Here is a 24,265-nt window from a genome sequence, read left to right as displayed (position 1 = left end):
TGACATCACTTCCTGTTTTTAAACCTCAACATAAAGTTTTCATGAAGAAAAACAAACATTTTAGTTTCAGGTTTTATTTCAGAAAACACAAAATTCCATCATCAGGGCACTAAACTGGGCCAACGGAACCAAACCAGGCCAACATAACTGAACCGGGCCAACAGACCCAGATCATTACCATAACATGCAGCAGCAGTTTGTCATCTCTCTCTTTATCTGGTAGAAAAATAAATAAACATTAAGACAAACGCCTGAACTTCTGCGGAAAGTTCCAGAACCCGACAGAACCGGTCCAGTTCCAGTTCTGTCAGGTTCTGGAACTTTCTGCAGAAGTTCATCAAGAAGATAAAAACCTGGTGAAAAGATTCGAGGGGATTCGACGTCTGGAAAACTCAGAAAATGTTTCGTTTTTCCAGCAACTGAAACGGAGACTCTGACTCCCAGAATGCACTGCTGTCACACTTGTTTAACTACAGCTCATGTTTCCACAAGTCTCTGCCGGTTTGAAACTTTCTTTGGTTTCAGGTTTAAAGCTGATCAAGAATCAATAATCAGTCAATACGTTTAACAGGAAACAACAAACTCCTGAAGTCTAAACGGTGAAGTGAACGATTTTAAAAAGGAAAATAAAACTTTGGGAAATAAAATCAGATTAATTAAATCAGTTTGGTTGTCAATAAACTCCCACAGAGAAATTAATAATCAATAATTCCTGTAACTGCGCCTGACGACCAATCAGGTGTCAGAAGCTGTTGCGTGGTTTCTTACCCATCATGCTTTGCTGCAGTGAATATTTACACAAGACATCACTGAATCTAATAACTAATCAATTGTCTTTGAAAGACTGCAGATCACAGCAACTGTGACAGGATGTGATGTCATCAACAGGAAGCAGGAGGCGGAGCTAAACTAAGCGCCGAATCAGGTTGTTCTTCTCGGGTTCCAGGAAGTCATCCAGCAGAGCAGCCGTCACTTTCTGGAGCTCCTCCCCCAGCCCAGATTGGTCACTGTGGAAAGAAACCTGACGTCACAACAGCCCCGCCCCATGTGATGATGTCATACGTACGAGGAGAAATGTCAGCTGACCTGCTTCCCGGCGCGGCACAGAACTCGGTGTAATATTTGATCTTTGGTTCGGTGCCACTGGTCCGCAGCGTAGCGACGATGCCATTCTGCAGCGAGAAGGTGATCATCTGACTGCTCCGGGACACGGGAAGCACCTGCACAGGTAAACCGGTACACAGGTTCGCAGGTAAACCGGTACACAGGTAAACCGGTACACAGGTTTACAGGTACACAGGTAAACCGGTACACAGGTAAACCGGTACACAAGTTTAGAGGTAAACCGGTACACAGGTAAACCGGTACACAAGTTTAGAGGTAAACCGGTACACAGGTAAACTGGTACACAGGTTTACAGGTACACAGGTAAACCGGTACACAAGTTTAGAGGTAAACTGGTACACAGGTAAACAGGTACACAGGGTTAGAGGTAAACCGGTACACAGCTACACAGGTAAACCGGTACACAGGTAAACTGGTACACAGGTTCGCAGGTACACAGGTAAACCGGTACACAGGTTTACAGGTACACAGGTAAACCGGTACACAGGTAAACAGGTACACAGGTTTGCAGGTAAACCGGTACACAGGTAAACCGGTACACAAGTTTAGAGGTAAACTGGTACACAGGTAAACCGGTACACAGGTAAACTGGTACACAGGTTCGCAGGTAAACTGGTACACAGGTAAACAGGTACACAGGTTTAGAGGTAAACCGGTACACAGCTACACAGGTAAACCGGTACACAGGTAAACCGGTACACAGGTAAACAGGTACACAGGTAAACTGGTACACAGGTTCGCAGGTAAACTGGTTCGCAGGTAAACTGGTACACAGGTTTAATATAGGAATACAGGTAAACAGGTACTGACATATTAATTGATTAAAGCCCCTCCAATCAATCGACATGTATTTTTCTATTGATGTAATTGAATCAGTATTGATCGGCTCTATCCATCAGTGGTGAATGATCGAATCAGCTTACAGATCTGAAGTCAGGCTGGCTGCTGTCGTATCCCGTGGTAACGTCTCTGACATGGAGGATGCGCACGCCGCCGCAGGTCTTCGGGTACGAACCCTGACCATCGAAGTTTCTGATGCGTCCGAAGATCTTCTGGATGGTGGGGGGGTCATTACAGATGACGTAGGAGGTCTTCGACAGGTGGTAACCGTACCTGGAAACAGGAAGTGAACAAAATCGGATTCATTCATCATTTACTGATCACTACTGATCGGCCTGCGGCAGCTTACGTCTCGTAGATGTTGTGCAGCTGCTGGTTCAGACTCAGGCTCCTGTTGTGGAGGTACGCCGCCATTTCTGCCACGACCACGGCGGCGCTGACTCCATCCTTGTCCAGGACCATGCTGCCGCACAGGAACCCTGCAGACAGGTGTTTAAGGTGATCGGTCTCGCTTCTGCTTCTGAATCAGTTGAAAGACAAAGCTGGTTGGAGAAAGACAGGAAACGTTACCGATAGACTCCTCAAAGGAAAATATTACTCTGTTCCCAGATTTGGAAAGTGTGTGGATTCTGTTCCCGACCCATTTAAATCCAGGAAGAGTTTCCTGTTGGGAAGAGACAACAGATCATTACTGTCATCACCATGGTAACAGGATCCTTTCAGCAGAGGATTAGAACCACTGATGACGGTGTTTCTGGCGAGGACCGGTTAGAGGTCAACGGGCTACAGAGCCGGATCTTGAGGAGCCGTTCCTTTAAAAAAAAACTGGCTCGTTCTCACAATTTCTCACAAAATTTCACAAAATTTCACCATATATAAGAATGACAAACAATGAAAATATGTACCTAAATATAATCTACTTTACAAGATTAATTATAGGAAAATATAGATAAAAAAGGACAAACCTGAGCTGTCTGTGTAAATTCTAGTAAATGTTTTTGATAGAACTCACAGTATTTGTTTCCGAACAAAACTCTCTGTCCATCGATGCTTCACATAAACGTTGGACATCAGACTTCTATGATGTCACATGTTATTTATTTTATATTCATTTTACTCAAACTACTTCTTATTTACTTATTCATTTATTTATTCATTCAGTCATTTTTAGCTGGAAGGGGGGTTGGGCTTGGCGTGTGTGTGTACACGTGTGTGCGCGTGACTGTGTGGAAGATTTCATTGAGTGTTTTTAATCATGTAAATAACTTTGTGTTGCCTATGGCATGAAAAGCTCTTATAAATAAAGTTTGATTTGATTTGATGAAGGCAGTGTCAAAAATTTGTATATAAAAAGAACGGCTAACAGCTGTGAATCGGTTAAAAGAGTCGTTCAAAAGAATCGATTCGTTCATGAACGTCACATCTCTACAACGGGCCGAATGGAACAGACTCTGACCTCGAAGTGGAAACCCTCGATGCGAGCCAGTGCCTGCAGGATCTTGGACGACACCGTGGTGGCCAACATGTAGACGGTCTGAGTGTCGGCCGGTTCTGGATGGTTCTGCTTCCAGTTAAAGAACATCCACCAACCCAGCAGAGCCGCCAGCTCGTTACCTGTGAACACCTTCCAACCACACCTGCAGCAGAGTGAACACAGGTCAACACACCTGCAACAAGTAAACAGCCCCATGCAGGCGCTGGTCTCACCGGCCCTCTGTCCTCTGAAGTTCCTTTGAGCAAACATCACGTACCCGTCAGATTTCTCTGCCACAGCCAAACGGTCGGCGTCGGGATCCGTGGCCAGAACGATGGGAGCGTTTTCCCGCTCTGCCAGGACCAGAGACAGCTTCTGGACCACGGAAAAAAAACGGATCCAGATCTGAACACAAACACTGAATTTTTTTAACCGCTGCGGATTCATCCTACCAGCACAGATTCTCCTTCCTCTGGGTTTGGACAGCGGACCGAGGAGAAGTTCGGGTCAGGGTCTTTCTGCTCAGGGACCGGGATCGGTGGAGCGAAGCCGAACACCCGGAAGGCCTGCTGGACAAAGGAGTGTCCAACTCCATGGAAGGATGAGTGGACAAACTTCAACGGACAGCTGCTGTTCAGATCCCTGAAACAAACGACGTGTCAACACGTCATCATGTCCTGACACGTCTCATCACATCATGACATGTTGTCACATCATCAGATCACGACGCTTTATTGTCGTTGTACATGAATACTAGGAAATTCTGTTTGGCAGCTTCTCTGTCTCTACAGCAGCCACAAATTCACAATGTTAAAAATTAATAACTAACAAAACTAGAAGTAATACATATTTTCAGTCGTTTTCAATGTGTAGCTGCTAACAAGAGTGGAGCACGGGTTGCTGCGTATACACGCACCACCATCTTGGAAGGACAAGGACATCTGAACACCCTCTCAGAGACCCGAGACACACACACACTTCTACACACACGTTATTTTCTATAATAATGTGTTGTGTTGTATACAAACCGGAAGTCACAGCAACATTAAACAAAGGCAACAAGAAAAATGGTTTATTTGATAAAGTGTTAATGTCTGAATTCATGAACTAAAACCTGATCAGACTAGTTCCTCTCGGCTCTTCGTCTGGCCTCCTGCCCCTAACAGTCCTCATACCCCAGCATTACAGCCTTGGTGGGATCATACGCCCTGATTTTTGCTTTTTATTTTATTGTTTAAAAAATAAACTGAACAAAAATTGATAATAAATAAATTTAAAGCTAACTGATCTGATTCATGACAAATCAGTAAAATTGAATATAAATAGCTTATAATTAATCATAAAAGCTGATTTATAATAATAATGAACTTAATAACTGATCAATACAATAATAATAAGTAATATTATTACTGTATTGATAAGTTAATCAGTTGACAAGCTGTTTGTAGTCTCGTGGAGTCACGCTCGTTATGCAGCTGTCGTCACCCTTCAGGTTGTAAACAGCTAAGCTAAGCTAACAGGCTAAGCTAAGCTAACAGGCTAAGCTAAGCTAACAGGCTAACATCGAGTCCAACAGAGTGCTGCTGACAGCGCGGCACGCGCAGGTGTGTTACCGCCTACAGTCACCGCGCGTATGTGTGTTACCGCTTACAGTCAGCACGCGTGTGTGTGTTACAGCCTACAGTCACCGCGCGTATGTGTGTTACTGCCTACAGTCGCCGCGCGTACGTGTGTTACCGCCTACAGTCGCCGCGCGTACATGTGTTACCGCCTACAGTCACGCCTACAGTCACCGCGCGTACGTGTTACCGCCTACAGTCACCGCGCGTACGCGTGTTACCGCCTACAGTCACCGCTCGCATGTGTGTTAACGCCTACAGTCACCGCGCGTATGTGTGTTACCGCCTACAGTCGCCGCGCGTATGTGTGTTACCGCCTACAATCGCCGCGCGTACGTGTGTTACCGCCTACAGTCGCTGCGCGTACGTGTGTTACCGCGTACAGTCGCTGCGCGTACGTGTGTTACCGCCTACAGTCGCGGCGCATACGTGTGTTACCGCCTACAGTCACCGCGCGTATGCCTGTTACCGCCTACAGTCACCCCTACAGTCGCCGCGCGTACGTGTGTTACCGCCTACAGTCACCGCGCGTATGCGTGTTACCGCCTACAGTCACGGCGCGTACACGTGTTACCGCCTACAGTCACGGCGCGTACACGTGTTACCTCCTACAGTCACCGCGCGTACGTGTGTTCCCGCCTACAGTCGCCGCGCATATGTGTGTTACCGCCTACAGTCACGCCTACAGTCACCGCGCGTACGTGTGTTACCGCCTACAGTCACCGCGCGTATGCGTCTTACCGCCTACAGTCGCCGCGCGTACGTGTGTTACCGCCTACAGTCGGCGAGCGTATGTGTGTTACTGCCTACAGTCACGCCTACAGTCACCGCGCGTACGTGTGTTAACGCCTACAGTCACCGCTCGTATGCGTGTTAACGCCTACAGTCACCGCGCGTATGTGTGTTACCGCCTACAGTCGCCGCGCGTATGTGTGTTACCGCCTACAATCGACGCGCGTACGTGTGTTACCGCCTACAGTCGCCGCGCGTACGTGTGTTACCGCCTACAGTCACGCCTACAGTCACCGCGCGTACGTGTGTTACCGCCTACAGTCACCGCGTGTACCTGTGTTACCGCCTACAGTCACCGCGCGTATGCGTGTTACCGCCTACAGTCACCGCGCGTATGCGTGTTACCGCCTACAGTCGGCGAGCGTATGTGTGTTACCGCCTACAGTCACCGCACGTATGCGTGTTACCGTCTACAGTCACCGCGCGTATGCGTGTTAATGCCTACAGTCACCGCGCGTATGTGTGTTACCGCCTACAGTCGGCGAGCGTATGTGTGTTACCGCCTACAGTCACCGCGCGTATGTGTGTTACCGCCTACAGTTACCGCGCGTATGTGTGTTACCGCCTACAGTCACCGCGCGTATGTGTATCACGTGCGAGTGTTTGCATCAGTGTGTGTTTGTGTACGTGCGCGTCATTCATACATGCAGACAGCAGAGGAACATGAAGAAGAAATCCACCAAAAGGAAGATTGAAAAACATGACTGATTCGGTACAAACATTTACTCGCCATTTGGCGGATAGCCCTCTGAGGTTTACTCACCACATGAAAAATTTATTCGCATTTCGCGGCTGGCGAGTTAATTTCGGACCCTGCATGACATGTGACCACATGTCATCACAACAACTCGTGTCACCAAATGTCATTACTACACAGCATGTCGTGATGTCATCGCATGTTGAGATGTTGGTGGGTGGGATCAGGAATATGGGGTACCTGTGGAAGCAGAGGCAGCCGAGTTCGTCCATGTAGCAGCTGTTGATCTGGGTCAGGGGGTCGGTCCTCAGGGAGCATCGGTCCACTAGCTCCTCGTCCCAGCAAGAGGCGCTCCAGGGCTCCAGCTGCTCCTCTATACAACGCAGGATCTCCTTGTCATGAGGCGAGGCAATCTGAGCACCGTTACACCAATACACCTGTAGACAGGTGAGAGCAGGTGTTCAGATGGCTTGAAGGAAGCAAAGTAAATGTTTGAGGAAGTAGAATTTGTGTACATCAGGACTGATTCAGATAGCCTGTCAGAATGAATGTCTGTTAATGGAAACCCAGAGGAACAGACCCAAACAGAACCAGAGGAACATGTTCATGAGTTCTAGAGGAACTTTGGCTTCTCTTAATGTCCGACATGTGATCAGTCATGTGACAAAAACATCCAGACGTCATTTCTTTGACTTGTTTTGTCAAATAAAAACAACAGAAAAGGCTGTTTGGTCCTTCAACTGGTTCTGAGTCCAGTTTCTGATTGATAATCTGAATTTTTTTATCTCATCTCAATGTGGTTTTACCGTCTGTCTCCTTCGTCTCTTCTCTCACCTTGTATCCATTGTCCTCTTTGGGATTATGTGAAGCGGTGATCATCACTCCAGCTGCTGCTCCCAGTTTCCTCACAGCATAAGGCTGCAAAACGACAAACAGGATGATTCTGACTTCAGAAATACAGCACCGTTTTATTGTAAAAATATTCAATAAACCGTACGTATTGATGTATATTCCTGTTGTTTTCCAGACACATGTTGAACATGAATGAGCCTGTGGTCTTAGTGTTAATTGCTAATATCAGAGGCCGTGGTCAGGGGAGAAATCTAGGTGTGTTATCCTGATTTCTCATAATCAGATTATGCCGTCTTTATGATGAATGGAATAATCTGATTACTACAGACATTCAATGATGATTGGACTGATGGTGTGCATGCAAACAGGCTCATTGTTCAGTACTTCAGATCTTTATTCTGTTTTTATAGCAGAGCTACAGCAGTTTGTTCATGTCTGAAAATAGTCAGAAATTCCATCAGTGGTCTGGAAGTGGTGCATGAAGACCTCCTCACCACGTATGGAGTCGGGACAAATGTGGAGAAGAGATGGACGGGAATGTCTCTGCTGAGCATCACCGCGGTCGACAACTTCGCCAGCCTGAAACACAATGGACAGAAACACACTTCCTGGATAATCTGCTTCCACTTGGCTAGACAAACCGTGTATACACACACACACACACACATATATATATATGTGTGTATGTATATAAAGAATAATGCCCGACGATCATAAATTAATGGACGATGCGGAGGTGTGAACCATCCGACGCAAAGCCTCATCCCGCTTATACCATGGTCACTTACGAAAGAAAAAATTAAATAAATTATTTATGCCTTAATTTTTTTTTTAACCATTAAAATCGTAAGTTTTCCACAGGAAGCGGCTGAGTGGACTATTTTGTTGTGACGCGTTGCCAAGGTAACCAGCTCTGACACAGAACCTGCAGCTCGGTCAGTCAGCTGTTGTATTAGACCTGATCAGTGGAGGGAAGGGAGATGGTTGGTTAACGTTGTGTTACGAGACACACACATTTCAGAGGGCGGGTGCAGCTCTTACAGCTGGTGTGTGTCCAGAGGATGATGCAACATTTTGTTTCAGTCAAAGTCCCCAGATCGTTTCCTACATCGTTTTTATTATAGAAATATTATCCACCATTCACTCTGATCATTACATGTGTGTCAACAAGTAAGTTTATCCTAAATGTTTTTATAATGTTTTCCATTCACTCTGTATCAAGTATGTAAGTAATCAAGACAGAAAGACAGACGACGACTTATTTAAAATTAAATGTAACATGATGTTGATGTGACATCTCATAAAGATACTGGCATGTCCATGGTGACGTTTGAAGGACGGAGATTTAACGTTTGTGGACTCTGACCGCTGCTGGTTTAACGTCTGTGGACCCTGACCGCTGCTGGTTTAACGTCTGTGGACTCTGACCGCTGCTGGTTTAACGTCTGTGGACTCTGACCACTGCTGGTTTAACGTCTGTGGACTCTGACCGCTGCTGGTTTAACGTTTGTGGACCCTGACCGCTGCTGGTTTAACGTTTGTGGACCCTGACCGCTGCTGGTTTAACGTCTGTGGACGCTGACCGCTGCTGGTTTAACGTCTGTGGACTCTGACCGCTGCTGGTTTAACGTCTGCGGACTCTGACCGCTGCTGGTTTAACGTTTGTGGACTCTGACCGCTGCTGGTTTAACGTCTGTGGACTCTGACCGCTGCTGGTTTAACGTTTGTGGACTCTGACCGCTGCTGGTTTAACGTTTGTGGACTCTGACCGCTGCTGGTTTAACGTTTGTGGACTCTGACCGCTGCTGGTTTAACGTCTGTGGACTCTGACCGCTGCTGGTTTAACGTCTGTGGACTCCTTCCGGGAACTCCCTCGTTCTGCTGGGGGACTACAATGCTCACGTGGGCAATGACAGCGAGACCTGGAGGGGCGTGATTAGGAGGAACAGCCCCCCTAAACTGAATCTGAGTGGTGTTTTGTTGTTGGACTTCTGTGCTCGTCATGGACTGTCCATAACGAACACCTTGTTCAGACATAAGAGTGTCCACATGTGCACTTGGCACCAGGACACTCTAGGCTGCAGTTCGATGATGGACTTTGTAGTCGTGTCGTCGGACTTGCGGCCGCATGTCCTGGACACTCGGGTGAAGAGAGGGGCGGAGCTGTCAACTGATCACCACCTGGTGGTGAGTTAGCTCAGATGGTGGGGGAGGATGCCGGTCAGGCCTGGCAGACCCAAGCTTGGTGTGAGGGTCTGCTGGGAACGTCTGGCAGAGTCCCCTGTCAGAAAGAGTTTCAACTCCCATCTCCGGCAGAGCTTCAACCATGTCCTGGGTGAGGCGGGGGACATTGAGTCCGAATGGAACGTGTTCCGTGAGTCTATTGTCGAGGCGGCCAGCCGCAGCTGTGGCCGTAAGGTCGTCGGTGCCTGTTGTGGCGGTAACCCCCGAACTCGTTGGTGGACACCGGCAGTAAGGGATGCCGTCAAGCTGAAGAAAGAGTCCTATTGGGCCTTTTTGGCCTGTGGGACTCCAGAGGCAGCTGATGAGTATCGGCGGGCTAAGTGGAGCGCAGCTTCGGCGGTCGCTAAGGCAAAAGCTCGGGCATGGGAGGAGTTTGGAGAGGCCATGGAGAATGACCTCTGGACGGCTTTGAGGAGATTCTGGTCCACCATCCGGTGGCTCAGGAGGGGAAAGCAGTGCTCCGTCAACACTGTGTACAGTGGGGATGGGGGACTGCTGACCTCGACTCGAGACGTTGTGAGGCGGTGGAGGGAATACTTCGAAGACCTTCTCAATCCCACCAACACGTCTTCTGATGAGGAAGCAGAGTCTGGGGTATCTGGTGCTGGCTCTCCCATCTTTGGGGCTGAGATCGCTGAGGTGGTAAAAAGTTCCTCGGTGGCAAGGCCCCAGGGGTGGATGAGGTCTGCCCAGAGTTCCTTAAAGCTCTGGATGCTGTAGGGCTGTCTTTGTTGACACGCCTCTGCAGCATCGCGTGGACATCAAGGACAGTCCCCTGGACTGGCAGACTAGGGTGGTGGTCCCCCTCTTCAAAAAGGGGGACCGGAGGGTGTGCTCCAACTACAGGGGGATCACACTCCTCAGCCTCCCCGGTAAGGTCTATTCAGGGGTGCTGGAGAGGAGAGTCCGTCGGATAGTCGAACCTCGGATTGAGGAGGAGCAGTGTGGTTTTCGTCCCGGTCGTGGAACAGTGGACCAGCTCTACACCTTCTTTGGGGTCTTTGAGGGGGCATGGGAGTTTGCCCAACCAGTCTACATCTGTTTTGTGGACTTGAAGAAGGCATTCAACCGTGTTTCCTGGGTACTCTTGTGGGGGGTACTCCGGGAGTATGGAGTGCCGGACTCGCTTGTACGAGCTGTCCGGTCCCTGTACGACCGGTGTCAGAGCTTGGTCCACATTGCCGGCAGTAAATCAGAATCGTTTCCAGTGCAGGTTGGACTCCACCAAGGCTGACCTTTGTCACCGATTCTGTTCATAACTTTTATGGACAGAATTTCTAGTTGCAGCCGAGGTGTTGAGGGGATCTGGTTCAGTGGCCTCAGGATTGGGTCTCTGCTCTTTGCGGATGACGTGGTTCTGTTGGCTTCATCGGGCCGTGATCTTCAGCTCTCACTGGAGCGATTCGCAGCCGAGTGTGAAGCAGCTGGGATGAGAATCAGCACCTCCAAGTCCAAGACCATGGTCCTCAGCCGGAAAAGGGTGGAGTGCTCTCTCCGGATCTGCGATAGGGCCCTGCCCCAAGTGGAGGAGTTCACCTCCTGGACGCCTCCCTGGTGAGGTGTTCCGGGCACGTCCCACCGGAAAGAGGCCCCGGGGAAGACCCAGGACACGCTGGACGGACTACATCTCTCGGCTGGCCTGGGAATGCCTCGGGATCCCTCCGGATGAGCTGGTGAATGTGGCCAGGGAGAGGGAAGTCTGGGTTTCCCTGCTTAGGCAGCTGCCCCCGTGACCCGACTCTGGATAAGCAGAAAAAAATGGATGGATGGATGGACTCTGACCGCTGCTGGTTTAACGTCTGTGGACCCTGACCGCTGCTGGTTTAACCTCTGTGGACCATGACCGCTGCTGGTTTAACGTTTGTGGACTCTGACCGCTGCTGGTTTAACGTCTGTGGACCCTGACCGCTGCTGGTTTAACGTCTGTGGACCCTGACCGCTGCTGGTTTAACGTCTGTGGACCCTGACCGCTGCTGGTTTAACGTCTGTGGACTCTGACCGCTGCTGGTTTAACGTTTGTGGACTCTGACCGCTGCTGGTTTAACGTCTGTGGACTCTGACCGCTGCTGGTTTAACGTCTGTGGACTCTGACCGCTGCTGGTTTAACGTCTGTGGACTCTGACCGCTGCTGGTTTAACGTTTGTGGACTCTGACCGCTGCTGGTTTAACGTCTGTGGACTCTGACCGCTGCTGGTTTAACGTCTGTGGACTCTGACCGCTGCTGGTTTAATGACAAAATGTTCCTCCATTCTCGTCTCTCCTGGACTGACGGAGTCCAATAAGCCTGCACCTGCTTTCACATTGTGCGCATTTTTTCAGCAACTTCATTCAGGTGTCAGAGGTCCAGCAAAATGTTTTACCCCAATCCTGCCTTGGTCCTTCATCCCAGCCGTTCCAGATGAGGCTCTTGTGGTTCTACGGAGAACGGGATGTTTCTGAGTCTGAACCTTTACATGTTCGTGGGTCCCTCTCTGATAGAGGGTCCGCCTTTCGCTGCCGCCCACTCTGTGATTTTAGAGGGCAGGCTCAGCTAGCCGGGCAGCAGGTAAATGACAGTATTCTCTACCGGGGTAAGTAGTTATTTCCCTTCATGAGGTCACAAAGGGAAAGATCTCAGACTCACCTGTTCGAGGTCACATTTGCTAAAAAGTGGAGCAAGCCGGTGAGAGACGGGACAGAATTTTCTCAGTTTTGAGCCTCATACACAAGCTGAGGACACACAAGACTGTTAGAAAACCTTTAGAAAGTGGATTTTGAATAATACGGGAACTTTAAGTTTATCAGCTATAAAGAAACCACCAAATTTTATAAGTTTATTATCTATAAAGTATTAATAATTTATCCTGAGAGCGACACCAAATGGTGATGAAAGATCTAAAACATTTAAACACATTTAAACCCTGTTACACAGGTGATGGACCCCGACGTCATGACGGTGGTGACAACTGGTAAATGGTCTGTATTTATACAGCGCTTTAGCTGGAATGGTACCCAAAGTGCTTTACATCACACACACATTCACACACTGATGGCGGAAGCTGCCATGCAAGGAGCTCAACCAGGACCCATCAGGAGCAAGTAGGGGTTCATGTCTTGCTAAAGGACACCTCGACATGAACTCGACTTGGCCGAGGATCGAACCGGCAACCCTCGGGCTAAAAGACGACCTGGACTCGGTCCTGATGCTGCAGACTCACCTCTGACTGCTGCAGCTACTCTCCTCCTGTCCTCTGGTGTCGAAGCCAACAACCACCCCTCTGCTGCTGAAGTCGGCAAAATACCTGCACAGGTACGAGTACAGACCCTGAAAGAGAGGAAAGACACTGAAGGTCTAGCTGGATTACACCTACAAGACGGAGACACCTGAAGATCCCTGCCCTGAATCCACAGAGTACCAGGATACCATCTGGACTGGAGTTTTGACCAGTTCTGACCAATTCCCATCAGTACTGACTGGTTCTGACCAGTTCTGACTGGTTCTGTCAGGTAAAGCTGGGTGGATTATTTCAGTGATGAAGGGAGAAGACGTCCAACACGACGTCTCCTGTTTCTGTGACGTCATTAAATCAGACTAAACCAATGAGAAGAGCTTTAGAAGCAGACGGAGAGGAACTATGCAGCTGATTGGCTCCAACCTTCAGTCTTCTATCAGGATCAACTAGCAGGTCTGAAGGCCTGAAGGAGGTTCTGGTTCTACTAGAGACCTGAAGCCTCTCCAGCCACAACACTTCATCGGTTCTTCAGGATCGATGACGATGTTCTGCCTTCATCGTGCCAGACGGGTTCTGTTTCAATGATTTCTAGGGTCTGGAGGTCTGACGGAGACCTGGTCTGAATGTGAACTCAACTTCTGAATAATCCGGGTCATTCCCGTTTATCCATGGGGGTTAACTTTCAGGCAGAAGCAGGTTGGTTTGGATCCTCTTCATCATCAAGTTTTACTTCGGGTTTTCCGGAACGTATCAGGAGCGAGGCTGAACGTTCAGGTGTGATAAACGTAAAAATAAAAGACATGGAAGGAGGAAAATGTCTGAACCTCAGCACCTTCACATGTTTCTGTTTGGTTTGGATTTTAGAGAACTTCTAAAAAACTGCTTATTTCTATGAAGAGGATTTAGGGGAAGTGGACCTTAACGGGTCTGGACTTGATCATACTGGTGTTGCAGCTGGTCTGTTACCTGTGTTGACTGGATGATGGTGAGGTCGTTGATCCGGCTGAATCCGGCTCCCATCGGTGCTCTGAGTCCGGCCGTACCGAAGCTCATCCTGCTGCAGAGTCTGGACCTCAGATCATCCAGACGACCCGCCGCCACCAGAGAGCGCACTTGAGCCCGGGTCCACTGGTTCTGCAGGACAGGAGGGGAAACGTCTTGATTCCTGGTCAGTAAACACAAAGTTCAGACGGAGGTTTGAAACAGATCCTGACTTCTTCCTGAAAGTTCTGATTCTGATCGGAAACTCTGACCATTTCATCAGGACTAGGGATACTGTTATCAGTACCGATATTGAAGAAATTCGTACAACAGGTGACGACGGGCCGGATCCATAGGCGCAGATCTATGTAGTGTAATTCTATGCTGTTAGTGATGTCATGTGCTAACGCCGCGCCACGCGGAGGCCCGCGAGGATCAGCCACCCGGAGCGTTTTCACCACCGTCTACGTGGAAAACCTGCGCAGTGGATGTGGTGCTGCTGGGCAGGTCAGCCCGTGGTTGAAAAGCTCCACAAGGTGGGACCATCGGGTTTATCACCAGCCAGTGAAGCTGCTGTTTCATTCAGCAGCTTTGGGAACGGATTTGAATCTCAGAGCTTCAAGTATCCCGGCACAGTGCTGCATCCCGCAGAGCTGGAAAAAGAAGAAAAAAATAAAATAAAATAAAAAGACTATTTTACAAGTTAACGTCGCTAATGTGGTCGGTTGTCACGTTGAATTCATCCACCAATGATGTGAGATGAGCGCAGCTTTGCTCTCCAACCAATCAGAAGCTGAGCTGGGTCTGGACAACGTGTGATTAAATCCACGTAGACCTCAGGTCGGTACATAGGCCGCAGACCGGCACGTAGGTCGCAAACCGGCACGTAGGCCGCAGACCGGCGCGTAGGCCGCAGACCGGCGCGTAGGCCGCAGACCGGCACGTAGGCCGCAGACCGGCACGTAGGCCGCAGATCGGCGTGTAGGCTGCAGGCCGGCACGTAGGCCGCAGACCGATACGTAAGCCGCAGATCGGCACGTAGGCCGCAGATCGGCACGTAAGCCGCAGATCGGCGCGTAGGCTGCAGATCAGCGCGTAGGCTGCAGATTGGTCCACCATTTAGCCACCGCCCACCGTCCAGCAGGGTCCACCAAATGTGACCAAATGTCACTTTCACCCAGACGTGTCCTCTTTCTGACCAAACATGTCCACTTGGTCTAGTCTGTCCAGAGGACCTGGTTCCAGAAGTCTGTCCAGATGCAGCTTTGCTAACCTAAGCCGTGCTGCCATGTTCTTTTGTCTCCTGCAACCTTCCCAACAAGCCGTACTGGTTCAGTCTGACTGGACTTGTTCTGACCTGGACAGTTTGAGATCTGTGGTCTGATCTGGACTAAACCTGCTGGCATGTCCATTTGTGGACAATTATCAGCTGATCTGTGAATAATATTTGCCTCTAGATAGTGTGGAAATGACCTGATAACCTACCCAGACTGATTATGTCCTGCTCTGTAAAGGATTTAGATGATAGATGATTAGCTGGTGTCAGGAGGTAAAACCGTAACAGAGGAATCTGATCCATGCCGGCATTTCCGGTCAACCTAACAGGTGAGATGGTGGTTTTATTGTGTTTCTTTCCCTGCAGGATAAAGATAGAAATGTGAACTGAGGGGATCTTTTCCTGGGTGCTGACATTTACAGATGAGGTCATGGAGGTTGATGGCAGTCGTGACCTTTTAGATCCACTCAGCTCTGCCTGCAGCGGCTGGATTTCAGACTCAGGAATATATTCCAGAATAAAACATTCTGTCTCTTTTATCGCTGGTTTAAGAAGAAGCAGCAAACTGAACCGAAGCGTTGGCGCCATCATGTGGACGCGATACAGAAAAAACAGCTGGTTTTCTGCAGCACAGCTGATTGGTGAGGAGGTTTTCTCTGTTAGTCAACAAGAAATTAGACTCAATCTCTGGATTAAAGTAGAGTTCACAATATTCATTAAATAATCTGTGGTTGAAGCCCAACGTCAGATTAATAAAGAACTGGTTTATTATCTGGATCATTGATCCCTAAAATCCTGAAATATGATGGATATTTTACCCTTTAGCTGATTTACAGAAGTTTTCCAGCATTTCTATCCGTCCAGGAGGTTTACAATCCAGCCACTAAATGTAGTTTTATTCAGAGACTCTATCTGGTAAATCCACAATGATCCATGATAACAGCATTATTTATCACATTTCATCATAAAAACATCACCATCACTACTATGTTGCTAAGAGACCTCTATTTAGACCTGGACATGATGATGAAGCCACTTCCTGTCAGACTTTCCACCAATCAGAGAGCTTAGATTGACGGTAACGTCCAATCAGGAGCAGCCAAAGATCAACCAGTGAGCAGAAAGTTCTATGTGTGTGTGAAAAGAAGAAAAATAATGCTCCTCTATGGCTGGAATAAAGCCAAGAAGATGTTTCTGATGCACGGTGGCGCCACAAAGCAGCTGAGCTGGAGTTGGTTTAGTGAGGATAGCAGGTAAATAGTAGCAGGAATAACTGGAAATGAGGAAAAAGTGGAAACATGGAAATAGTTTCTGTTGTGTGTTTGTTTCAATAACAATATTTTTTCTCCTGAAAGCCAAGACTTGAGAGAACGATGAGATGAGAAAAGGTTTGGTCACTGTTGGTCTGTGTGTTATTTCTACAAAGTTCTGTTAGTAATAAATTCTGCTTTCTTCTTCTGGTCGACCTTTATGCTGCTACATCTATTCATACATTCATTTTACATCATTTTACCTCCCAGTCTGACAGCTGCTACACACTGGTTTATACTGGGATTAAAAGCTGCTACAGACTGGTTTATACTGGGATTAAAAGCTGCTACATACTGGTTTATACTGGGATTAAAAGCTTCTACAGACTGGTTTATACTGGGATTAAAAGCTGCTACAGACTGGTTTATGCTGGGATTAAAACCTGTTCCAGACTGGTTTATACTGGGATTAAAAGCTGCTACACACTGGTTTATGCTGGGATTAAAACCTGTTACAGACTGGTTTATACTGGGATTAAAAGCTGCTACAGACTGGTTTATACTGGGATTAAAAGCTGTTACAGACTGGTTTATGCTGGGATTAAAACCTGTTACAGACTGGTTTATACTGGGATTAAAAGCTGCTACAGACTGGTTTATACTGGGATTAAAAGCTGTTACAGACTGGTTTATGCTGGGATTAAAACCTGTTACACACTGGTTTATACTGGGATTAAAAGCTGCTACAGACTGGTTTATACTGGGATTAAAAGCTGTTACAGACTGGTTTATGCTGGGATTAAAACCTGTTACAGACTGGTTTATACTGGGATTAAAAGCTTCTACAGACTGGTTTATACTGGGATTAAAACCTGTTACAGACTGGTTTATACTGGGATTAAAAGCTTCTACAGACTGGTTTATACTGGGATTAAAAGCTGCTACAGTCTGGTTTATGCTGGGATTAAAACCTGTTACAGACTGGTTTATACTGGGATTAAAAGCTGCTACAGACTGGTTTATGCTGGGATTAAAACCTGTTACAGACTGGTTTATACTGGGATTAAAAGCTGCTACAGACTGGTTTATACTGGGATTAAAAGCTGTTACAGACTGGTTTATGCTGGGATTAAAACCTGTTCCAGACTGGTTTATACTGGGATTAAAAGCTGCTACATACTGGTTTATACTGGGATTAAAAGCTTCTACAGACTGGTTTATACTGGGATTAAAAGCTGCTACAGACTGGTTTATACTGGGATTAAAAGCTGTTACACACTGGTTTATGCTGGGATTAAAACCTGTTCCAGACTGGTTTATACTGGGATTAAAAGCTGCTACACACTGGTTTATGCTGGGATTAAAACCTGTTACAGACTGGTTTATACTGGGATTAAAAGCTGTTACAGACTGGTTTATGCTGGGATTAAAACCTGTTACAGACTGGTTTATACTGGGATTAAAAGCTGCTACAGACTGGTTTATACTGGGATTAAAAGCTGTTACAGACTGGTTTATGCTGGGATTAAAACCTGTTACACACTGGTTTATACTGGGATTAAAAGCTGCTACAGACTGGTTTATACTGGGATTAAAAGCTGTTACAGACTGGTTTATGCTGGGATTAAAACCTGTTACAGACTGGTTTATACTGGGATTAAAAGCTTCTACAGACTGGTTTATACTGGGATTAAAAGCTGCTACAGACTGGTTTATGCTGGGATTAAAACCTGTTACAGACTGGTTTATACTGGGATTAAAAGCTGCTACAGACTGGTTTATGCTGGGATTAAAACCTGTTACAGACTGGTTTATACTGGGATTAAAAGCTGCTACAGACTGGTTTATACTGGGATTAAAAGCTGTTACAGACTGGTTTATGCTGGGATTAAAACCTGTTACAGACTGGTTTATACTGGGATTAAAAGCTGCTACAGACTGGTTTATACTGGGATTAAAAGCTGTTACAGACTGGTTTATGCTGGGATTAAAACCTGTTACAGACTGGTTTATACTGGGATTAAAAGCTGCTACAGACTGGTTTATACTTGGATTAAAAGCTGCTAAAGACTGGTTTATACTGGGATTAAAAGCTACTACAGACTGGTTTATACTGGGATTAAAAGCTGCTACAGACTGGTTTATACTGGGATTAAACGCTGCTAAAGACTGGTTTATACTGGGATTAAAAGCTACTACAGACTGGTTTATACTGGGATTAAAAGCTGCTACAGACTGGTTTATACTGGGATTAAACGCTACTACAGACTGGTTTATACTGGGATTAAAAGCTGCTACAGACTGGTTTATACTGGGATTAAACGCTGCTAAAGACTGGTTTATACTGGGATTAAAAGCTACTACAGACTGGTTTATACTGGGATTAAAAGCTGCTACAGACTGGTTTATACTGGGATTAAACGCTGCTACAGACTGGTTTATACTGGGATTAAAAGCAGCTACAGACTGGTTTATGCTGGGATTAAAACCTGTTACACACTGGTTTATACTGGGATTAAAAGCTGATACAAACTGGTTTATACTGGGATTAAAAGCTGCTACAGACTGGTTTATACTGGGATTAAACGCTGCTACAGACTGGTTTATACTGGGATTAAAAGCTTCTACAGACTGGTTTATACTGGGATTAAAAGCTGCTACAGACTGGTTTATGCTGGGATTAAAACCTGTTACAGACTGGTTTATACTGGGATTAAAAGCTGCTACAGACTGGTTTATGCTGGGATTAAAACCTGTTACAGACTGGTTTATACTGGGATTAAAAGCTGCTACAGACTGGTTTATGCTGGGATTAAAACCTGTTACAGACTGGTTTATACTGGGATTAAAAGCTGCTACAGACTGGTTTATACTGGGATTAAAAGCTGTTACAGACTGGTTTATGCTGGGATTAAAACCTGTTACAGACTGGTTTATACTGGGATTAAAAGCTGCTACAGACTGGTTTATGCTGGGATTAAAACCTGTTACAGACTGGTTTATACTGGGTTTAAAAGCTGCTACAGACTGGTTTATACTGGGATTAAAAGCTGTTACAGACTGGTTTATGCTGGGATTAAAACCTGTTACAAACTGGTTTATACTGGGATTAAAAGCTACTACAGACTGGTTTATACTGGGATTAAAAGCTGCTACAGACTGGTTTATACTGGGATTAAACGCTGCTAAAGACTGGTTTATACTGGGATTAAAAGCTACTACAGACTGGTTTATACTGGGATTAAAAGCTGCTACAGACTGGTTTATACTGGGATTAAACGCTGCTACAGACTGGTTTATACTGGGATTAAAAGCAGCTACAGACTGGTTTATGCTGGGATTAAAACCTGTTACACACTGGTTTATACTGGGATTAAAAGCTGATACAAACTGGTTTATACTGGGATTAAAAGCTGCTACAGACTGGTTTATACTGGGATTAAACGCTGCTACAGACTGGTTTATACTGGGATTAAAAGTTTCTACAGACTGGTTTATACTGGGATTAAAAGCTGCTACAGACTGGTTTATGCTGGGATTAAAACCTGTTACAGACTGGTTTATACTGGGATTAAAAGCTGCTACAGACTGGTTTATGCTGGGATTAAAACCTGTTACAGACTGGTTTATACTGGGATTAAAAGCTGCTACAGACTGGTTTATACTGGGATTAAAAGCTGTTACAGACTGGTTTATGCTGGGATTAAAACCTGTTACAGACTGGTTTATACTGGGATTAAAAGCTGCTACAGACTGGTTTATGCTGGGATTAAAACCTGTTACAGACTGGTTTATACTGGGATTAAAAGCTGCTACAGACTGGTTTATACTTGGATTAAAAGCTGCTACAGACTGGTTTATACTGGGATTAAAAGCTACTACAGACTGGTTTATACTGGGATTAAAAGCTGCTACAGACTGGTTTATACTGGGATTAAACGCTGCTAAAGACTGGTTTATACTGGGATTAAAAGCTGCTACAGACTGGTTTATACTGGGATTAAAAGCTGCTACAGACTGGTTTATACTGGGATTAAACGCTGCTACAGACTGGTTTATACTGGGATTAAAAGCAGCTACAGACTGCTTTATGCTGGGATTAAAACCTGTTACACACTGGTTTATACTGGGATTAAAAGCTGATACAAACTGGTTTATACTGGGATTAAAAGCTGCTACAGACTGGTTTATACTGGGATTAAACGCTGCTACAGACTGGTTTATACTGGGATTAAAACCTGTTACAGACTGGTTTATACTGGGATTAAAAGCTGATACAAACTGGTTTATACTGGGATTAAAAGCTGCTACAGACTGGTTTATACTGGGATTAAAAGTTGTTACAGACTGGTTTATACTGGGATTAAAAGCTGTTACAGACTGGTTTATACTGGGATTAAAAGCTGCTACAGACTGGTTTATACTGGGATTAAAAGCTGTTACACACTGGTTTATACTGGGATTAAAAGCTGTTACAGACTGGTTTACACTGGGATTAAAAGCTGTTACACACTGGTTTATACTGGGATTAAAAGCTGTTACAGACTGGTTAATACTGGGATTAAAAGCTTCTACAGACTGGTTTATACTGGGATTAAAAGCTGTTACAGACTGGTTTATACTGGGATTAAAAGCTGTTACAGACTGGTTTATAATGGGATTAAAAGCTGTTACAGACTGGTTTATACTGGGATTAAAAGCTGCTACACACTGGTTTATATTGGGATTAAAAGCTGCTACAGACTGGTTCATACTGGGATTAAAAGCTGTTACAGACTGGTTTATACTGGGATTAAAAGCTGTTACATACTGGTTTATACTGGGATTAAAAGCTGTTACAGACTGGTTTATACTGGGATTAAAATCTGTTACAGACTGGTTTATACTGGGATTAAAATCTGTTACATACTGGTTTATACTGGGATTAAAAGCTGTTACAGACTGGTTTATACTGGGATTAAAATCTGTTACATACTGGTTTATACTGGGATTAAAAGCTGTTACACACTGGTTTATACTGGGATTAAAAGCTGTTACATACTGGTTTATACTGGGATTAAAAGCTGTTACAGACTGGTTTATACTGGGATTAAAATCTGTTACATACTGGTTTATACTGGGATTAAAAGCTGTTACACACTGGTTTATACTGGGATTAAAAGCTGTTACATACTGGTTTATACTGGGATTAAAAGCTGTTACACACTGGTTTATACTGGGATTAAAAGCTGTTACATACTGGTTTATACTGGGATTAAAAGCTGTTACACACTGGTTTATACTGGGATTAAAAGCTGTTACAGACTGGTTTATACTGGGATTAAAATCTGTTACAGACTGGTTTATACTGGGATTAAAATCTGTTACAGACTGGTTTATACTGGGATTAAAATCTGTTAGAGACTGGTTTATACTGGGATTAAAAGCTGCTACAGACTGGTTTATACTGGGATTAAAAGCTGTTACACACTGGTTTATACTGGGATTAAAATCTGTTAGAGATTGGTTTATACTGGGATTAAAATCTGTTAGAGACTGGTTTATACTGGGATTAAAAGCTGTTACACACTGGTTTATACTGGGATTAAAAGCTGTTACACACTGGTTTATACTGGGATTAAAAGCTGTTACACACTGGTTTATACTGGGATTAAAAGCTGTTACAGACTGGTTTATACTGGGATTGAAAGCTGTTACAGACTGGTTTATACTGGGATTAAAATCTGTTACAGACTGGTTTATACTGGGATTAAAATCTGTTAGAGACTGGTTTATACTGGGATTAAACTCTGTTAGAGACTGGTTTATACTGGGATTAAAATCTGTTAGAGACTGGTTTATACTGGGATTAAAAGATGCTACAGACTGGTTTATACTGGGATTAAAAGCTGCTACAGACTGGTTTATACTGGGATTAAAAGCTGCTACAGACTGGTTTATACTGGGATTAAAATCTGTTACAGACTGGTTTATACTGGGATTAAAATCTGTTAGAGACTGGTTTATACTGGGATTAAAATCTGTTAGAGACTGGTTTATACTGGGATTAAAAGCTGTTACAGACTGGTTTATATTGGGATTAAAAGCTGTTACACACTGGTTTATATTGGGATTGGTGACCCTGATCCATCCTTTAGTCCTGCTGCTAGAGGCCGAGGCGGGGGGACGTCCCACGATGCACCGGGCTCCTCTCCGCTCTCTTTACTCTCCATGTAGAAACATCTGACGTTATTGTTCATTGGTGTTTCTCTTCTTCTTTCTCAGCAGGCAGCCCTGGATTAGAGTTCTATTTGTTTCCAGCTGATTTCATGCCGATGTTTATCAGCCTGCAGCAGCTCTGCTACCTGGTTGTTGGATGGTGGGTATAAACATGACGTCACTCGGGTGATCAACTGGAAGGCCCAGCTGTTGATCAGACAGTTTAAATGAGGATGGGGATGTGCTTCCTATACAGAACAGGCCTGCTGCGTCACGCTGCTGTTTAAGGAGCTGATGACCCACATTGTTAATCTGCATCACCCAGGAAGCCAGCAGCGCTCCGGCCACCAGGCTCACATCTACCATTCACAACCCCCATCATATGTTTACCCGGATATAAACAAAAGTACTAACAATGGGGACCATTTCCAGGCAGGTTTCCAGAATGGACCTGGTGTGGTCAGTTTTAGTCCAGCGGCTCTGGTTCTGGAATAATTTCATCTTTATGTCCAACCAGGGCTCCGCCAGACCTGCCCACCAGCCACCAAGTCATGGAAATAAACACGCAAAATCACAGATTACCAACAGGAAAATACACCTGTGATGAAACGTTTGTTTCAAGAAGCCTGAATCGAGATGAAAATGAGAAGTTTGACCCAGTTTCTATGCAAAGTCTTTGTCACGTGCAGCGTCTTGTTAAAACGTTATATTTATCAGGGACGTCTGGGATAACTGTCGTCTCTGGTCTTCAGGTGGTGAGAGCAGCTCAACCGGAGCTGGAAACTGATTCATTACTAAAAAAACGACGGTAACAACTCACCCGGTCCCAGGTTAGCCACTGGTGAACCGCCTTGTCCAGCCGCGGGTCGCCGGTGCTCTGCCACCTCAGGTTGGCGTTCAGGTCCCCGTTAGCTGCGTCGTTCTCCATGCTAGCAGACAGGACCAGGCTGGCTAGCGGGGGGCCATGAGCCGGTAGCTAACAGCTGGAGGGGTTTGATCGCCACCTTCAGCCGCTGCGACTACCGGACCTCACACGCACCGCCTGGCTACGCGTGAACTGGCCGACCGGCTGTCCGCCGGAACCTCGTCACACAGAGGCTAAAGTTAACCGTAGCTACCGGGAAAGAGAACCGGGACACAGCAGCAGCTAGCTGGGGACTAGCGGAGAAGATTTCTCCAAGTTAACAATGGAACGAGCTTCATGTTACCGGAATATTATCCGTTAAAGTTAGTAAGCAACATGTCGCGCGTGACGTCAAACTGCTTCCGGTCAGAAATGGTATAAAATAATAATAATAAAAAAAATATATATAACGTTAACATTTTCAATGCTGTGCTTTTTAATGGAAATATTTACATGTCAAAATAATTTAAATTCCCATTTAAAAAAATTAAAATAATAAAATCTTAATCTAAACTCTGACTTCCGGTCAAGTTTCGTCCAATCCGGTTTAAAAGCGATTATTTAATTTTTCCCAATCAAACCATAATACATCATATTGTCCAACATTTTCAATTGGAGCACATCATTAAAATAAGACAAAATATAAACTCATCGGTTTATTTAACTAATGAGTAAATCAAACTGTTAATGATGGCCTTATATGTTGTGATGGGAAATCTAGTTTTTATTTATGAGGATTTATGAAGTTAGCTGCAGTCTAAGGGATGGACACGCCCCCTTTGACAGTGACATTTAATCTGG

The 24,265-nt window shown here is 45.7% G+C and overlaps 1 protein-coding gene across 2 annotated transcripts; it reads right to left on the bottom strand.

Annotated features, from left to right (window-relative positions):
• Window positions 1–17: 17 nt before the first annotated feature.
• pgm2l1 (phosphoglucomutase 2-like 1) lies at window positions 18–23,845 on the bottom strand. 2 transcript variants are annotated; one of them, XM_041994921.1, is made up of 14 exons: window positions 23,381–23,845; window positions 13,822–14,020; window positions 12,841–12,947; window positions 7,894–7,978; window positions 7,382–7,465; window positions 6,788–6,984; window positions 3,892–4,081; window positions 3,717–3,814; window positions 3,422–3,602; window positions 2,536–2,629; window positions 2,315–2,444; window positions 2,049–2,238; window positions 1,087–1,220; window positions 18–1,007 (listed from the first exon to the last, which is right to left on the bottom strand). In XM_041994921.1, the coding sequence occupies exons 2-14, from the start codon at window positions 13,906–13,908 to the stop codon at window positions 905–907; spliced, it is 1,680 nt and encodes a 559-aa protein (XP_041850855.1). In that variant the 5' UTR covers window positions 13,909–14,020; window positions 23,381–23,845; the 3' UTR covers window positions 18–904. The 2 variants fall into 2 exon arrangements, with proteins under 2 accessions (XP_041850855.1, XP_041850854.1); XM_041994920.1 differs by having other exon boundaries at window positions 13,822–13,989.
• Between the last annotated feature and the right edge of the window lie 420 nt (window positions 23,846–24,265).

The sequence above is a fragment of the Melanotaenia boesemani genome, chromosome 9 (assembly GCF_017639745.1).
Source record: "Melanotaenia boesemani isolate fMelBoe1 chromosome 9, fMelBoe1.pri, whole genome shotgun sequence".
Lineage (NCBI taxonomy): Eukaryota > Metazoa > Chordata > Actinopteri > Atheriniformes > Melanotaeniidae > Melanotaenia > Melanotaenia boesemani.
Note: the sequence above shows the minus strand (reverse complement) of the source record. Positions and strands in the feature narration are given on the sequence as shown.